This window comes from Convolutriloba macropyga, chromosome 1 (assembly GCF_964194025.1).
Source record: "Convolutriloba macropyga chromosome 1, txConMacr16.3, whole genome shotgun sequence".
NCBI classification, from domain to species: Eukaryota; Metazoa; Xenacoelomorpha; order Acoela; family Convolutidae; genus Convolutriloba; species Convolutriloba macropyga.
Genome location: NC_134468.1, coordinates 50,367,840 through 50,372,366, shown reverse-complemented (window position 1 = coordinate 50,372,366; position 4,527 = coordinate 50,367,840). Strand labels below are relative to the sequence as shown.

General features: G+C 32.6%; 1 protein-coding gene across 5 annotated transcripts in view; it reads left to right on the top strand.

The window, feature by feature from the left end:
• The window catches only part of LOC142340123 (uncharacterized), an 81,983-nt gene extending 77,718 nt beyond the window's left edge, over positions 1–4,265 (top strand). For all 5 annotated transcript variants that reach the window (XM_075390594.1, XM_075390612.1, XM_075390584.1 and 2 more), the window contains exon 4: positions 3,650–4,265. In XM_075390594.1, the coding sequence (XP_075246709.1) occupies positions 3,650–3,877 (228 nt within the window). In that variant the 3' untranslated portion in view covers positions 3,878–4,265. The remainder of the gene's footprint in view (positions 1–3,649) is intronic.
• The last annotated feature ends 262 nt before the right edge of the window (positions 4,266–4,527 follow it).

Here is a 4,527-nt window from a genome sequence, read left to right as displayed (position 1 = left end):
GAAAATTTTAAGAAAACACCGTTCATTTTCAGATGTCTAAATGCTACAATAGAATGACTTTTGAAGCAAGTTGTTCCTTTAAATAGACTGAAACACATACAAGGAGGCTTGTTAGCTTTCGTCATGACACCGCTCATACATCTCTCCAGCTTAATTATCTACCATATCAAGCGAGGTGGCAAAATTCAAAATAAAAAAGAGTAGGTCATTTTCCTAGCTTGAAGCTTGTTTTAATCGAAAAGAAAGATAGAGCTTTATACAACTGAGGTTAATGAAGTAAAGAACAACACTAAGGTCCTTCAGAAAATGAAACGTAATGATTATACAGTTTTGTCAACCCCTAATTAGTTTGAATTGATTTTATATTCACACATAAACTTTTATCATTGCGCCCAATCTCCTAAAAGTTTATCAATCTATTTTCCTGAAAAAGCATAACATTTACAGCAAAAATTATCATTAAGAACAAAACTCAGAAGTAGAGTGCAATAAATTGGCAAAAAAATTTTCATTTCGACTGTTGACGAGTGAACCTATGGTAGTAGCTAAAATTGAGGAAAGTAACTGATGAGAAGCAGATAAAAGCAGAGGCCCCAAACTACGATTCTAAATAAGTCCCTCTAAACTTCGACAGCATTGTCAACATTTGATAGCGGCCGCAATATATTTGGTTAAGATAAACACAAGAAAAAACAAAAAATTTGGAGAAAATAGATATCTATTTTCATATAAAAGAATAATGTTAATTCCAACACAAAAATCCTTTCTTGTTGAGTATATTCGCTTAATTCATCTGCAGACACAATTTTTGCCAAAAACTAGCAAAAAAGAAACAGCAGACAAAAATTTGCAAAACACGAAAAAATTTTTGAAAAATAGTCGTCTCAAGGTTAAAAGACTTCAAGGTTAACCTCGTATTAAACGCATAACCACAAATTCAAAACAGTAACCAGTACAAAGTATACATCAATTGAACTGAAAACGTCTTTTTGTGGCTGTAATGTTAGACAAAGTGGTGGAATGTTAAACAAAAACACCGTAAGTAGATGCGAATGGAGAGATAAAAAATGTGAGAAAGTTTTAAGAGTTAATTGTGTTGCAGTCAGAAGTTTCAGCTGCAAAAGTAAACCACTAAACCACCAAATGTCAATTTGAAATTAAATGAGACCAATTATTTTTGAGAATTAGAGCCAATAGGTCTTCAGAAAACAAATACAGAGAAAAGCCCACTTCTTTTGTTTCAGAGAACACAAATCGAAGTCAGGTTTTCACAATTTCTCACGGAACAATTGACACTCAACAAGAATAACTTCTATTTGGCAGAATTAAAATTAATGCTGTCTGTAATGAGCCTGTTTATTAAATTGAAAAAAATTTGTAAAGTACAAATTACGGAACTCAATTAAAAGTTGTAAAGGCAAATGATTTCAAAATCACGAAAAGCATAAGCGATTGGCCTCGGAAAATAATGGAATTCAATGATGGCTCTTTAGAAAACCCAATGGTACTTTCTTTCATGATACCTTATGATAAGACCAAAAATGGAAACAAGCAAAACAGGCAATAAAATGAAATGTTTAGAACATAAATACTTGCTATTGGAGGCACAAAAACAATAAGTTGTTCAATAAAAAAAAACTTTACTCAAGTTCACTCATAATTTGTTAGAAAATCCAATCCACTGGGCATTGGCAAGATTTGTTGATGAGCTTAGAAGGAGAAGAACAAATGGAAGCCAAACTCAAAACTTCATCAACTGTTCAGGAAATCTCAAGTGACAAAGCCATGAGAACCAAAAACTGCTGACTGAAAACGCTATAAATTGTCCCCACATTTAGCAAAGCACAAAATTGAAAACATAGGACATATAAACAATCGATAAAAAGCATTAAAAAGTTTTACTTGTGCTTTTTTAAACACACAAGGAGAACTTTCTTGAATAAAACTAAATGACAAGATATAAAAAATTACAATTATTACGTGTAGAACTACAAAGATCACAACTTATTTAAAAAAATATACATAGTGAAAGGCTCTAAAACCATTCACTGCCTACTGTCCAACTCGAACAAAAGCAACATATTTGCCCCACTAGAACAAATGAATCAGCTTTAAAAGCATTTGCAGAAAATGAAGAAGAAAAAACGCAGAAGTATAGTCGAACCGCCGCAGTCGACACTAATTATCTCTGGAGTCGCAACATTTCGTCCAATCAAAAATAACTCTCTGCACTTCAAAATCAGATTGAAAGCATTTTACGCTTTGAAAATACAAAATCTTTTATTCCTTTATCTTCAAGCGTTATCAAATTCACTGCTTCGGTTTGACTTCTGATCAATGTTGAACAATCGCTAATGAACGTTTAGATTGTAGCAAAAGATTGCTTCCTAACGTAATCTGAATCCCTTTGATTGCTAGAACCTTACTGAAACTAGGAGAAGCTTCACTTTTGGGTCGTGCAATCATCTACAACCCAAAATTTGTCACTAATATGTAAAAAAAATTTAGGCAAAAAAATCAAAAATTGGTCTTAAATTACGGTGAAATGCCAATTATTCAGACAAATTTCTACCTGGTTAACTTCGCGAAAAAAAAAAAGAAAGATTTGCCTACTTTTCTACGCTTGTTGGGTTTTCTAATGGTACCACTAATGTCTCGCTACGTCAAATATATCGATCGGCCAAATTTGACTGAACAAAAATAAAAAAAAAAGAACCATAAATTTTCTCCCAATAAGTGGCACCAGACCAATAGCATACACATTTTGAAAGCCCAGTTTTTTCAATTTCGATATCTTATTCATCGAAGGTAAATTATAATGTGTTATTCAATGCTTTTTTATTTTATTAAATAATGGTTTCTGGTGTTGATATTACTGGTTTTCATACAACTTTTTTTTAATTTTTACAATATCATATCTTTGAAGTTCACTGATTATATTCAATATTCCAAGTGAATGGATTGTGATTTTGCAGGCTTCAACACCGTTTCCTCGTAAAATTGATTTTTCCCGGTATTTGGTTTTTTTCTAATCGTATGAAATTCTGAACACTGACAAGTCTCAATGGTTTGTATGAGGGTATAAATGAAGCGACTGAGCAATTTCAATTGACAGCTAAAGACTTTCATGACTCTGAAATTAACTCTTTTCAAAAAGTGTAAAAGTATTTTTTAAGTTTGCTCTGTTTGTTTTTTGTTACTTGTTAACTGTTCTCAATGAAAACATTTCCCATTTCCTTTCAGATGAAATACAATTCTTTTGGTTTATTTTGGTTTTTATCCGATGCTATTTTGACCTTTTTCGATATTTTTTTTTAAAATAGATGGACAATGAGTTTTGGTTTGTATATAGTTCTTGGTATGTAATGTTTGTAGGTTTAGTTGATTTTTTTATTTGCCTTATCTCTTATTCTCCTTAATGGCAGGTATCATTGGCCCTGTATTGTCTTTTTGTTTAATTTGTATAGCTGTTTGAGCTTAAAGCGATATTTTAAATGGATGCACCAATTATTTTCGAAAAATGTGAAGTTTTCTATCTGTTCCTTTTTGGTGGTCGATTAAGTCAAAAGAAGTTGTTGGGCGGAGTCGGAACATTATGAGTGAACGCACATATCCGAGCCTCCTGGTTGATTATTATATTTATGCATAGGTGTACTACAACCACCCGTACTGTTTGAACGATGACGAGATAGAGCGTGTGTTCTCAGATGGACAGTTTTCATACGAGAAGATAGACGAAACAGTATATACAGCAGATAGAGAGTACACCGAGGAGGAGGCTGAGAATGTCATGGTGAAACTAGTTTGGAAAAATCAGCTGAAGTCTGTCTCTGATAGTGTATATTTGTACTCTAAATTGAGTGATTCACCGCACTAAATCGGTACTGGGGTCTAAATTGGAGCATAAAAATTTGAAAAAGTGCACTGAATGTTGTAAAATTATCACAGATTTTTCAATATTTTCACCTATTTCTCCGCATTCATTTTAAAGTAATGTATGATTGCTTTTCGGGCAGGAGATTGCGGATGAATAAAAAGTTTCACTGTACATTCATTAATTAGCAGTGATCTGAATTTTTTCGTTTATTTTATTATAAGATTCGGGTACCCATTGTATGATTCCCTATGATGTCGTATTTTCAACATTTCAGTCTGTGCAGTAATTATTAAGTTGTTCCAAGATAAGAAAGATGCAGTATGTTGTTTCACACTTTCTTTAAAAGCATGTTTTTGAAGAAAAGAATGAGTTAAACTTTTCAAACATATTTTGGAAAATTTCCCAGAAACTGATACTTGTTATGGTACTCAACGCAGAAAATTTTCATAACTAAGCTGTTAGGTAGTTTAAGGCAGGGATGAAATATTTCAGAGGAACTTAAGCATCTCGAGCGTAACTCTTGTAACATTTGTTCAACATGTCTCGCCTAATTGGAAACAAGTTGAGAGGAGACTTCATTCGAGATATAAATCCTTTTTCTTGTCATTTCGAAATATTACGGTCTAAAATTCAGTTGATGCACTATTAGC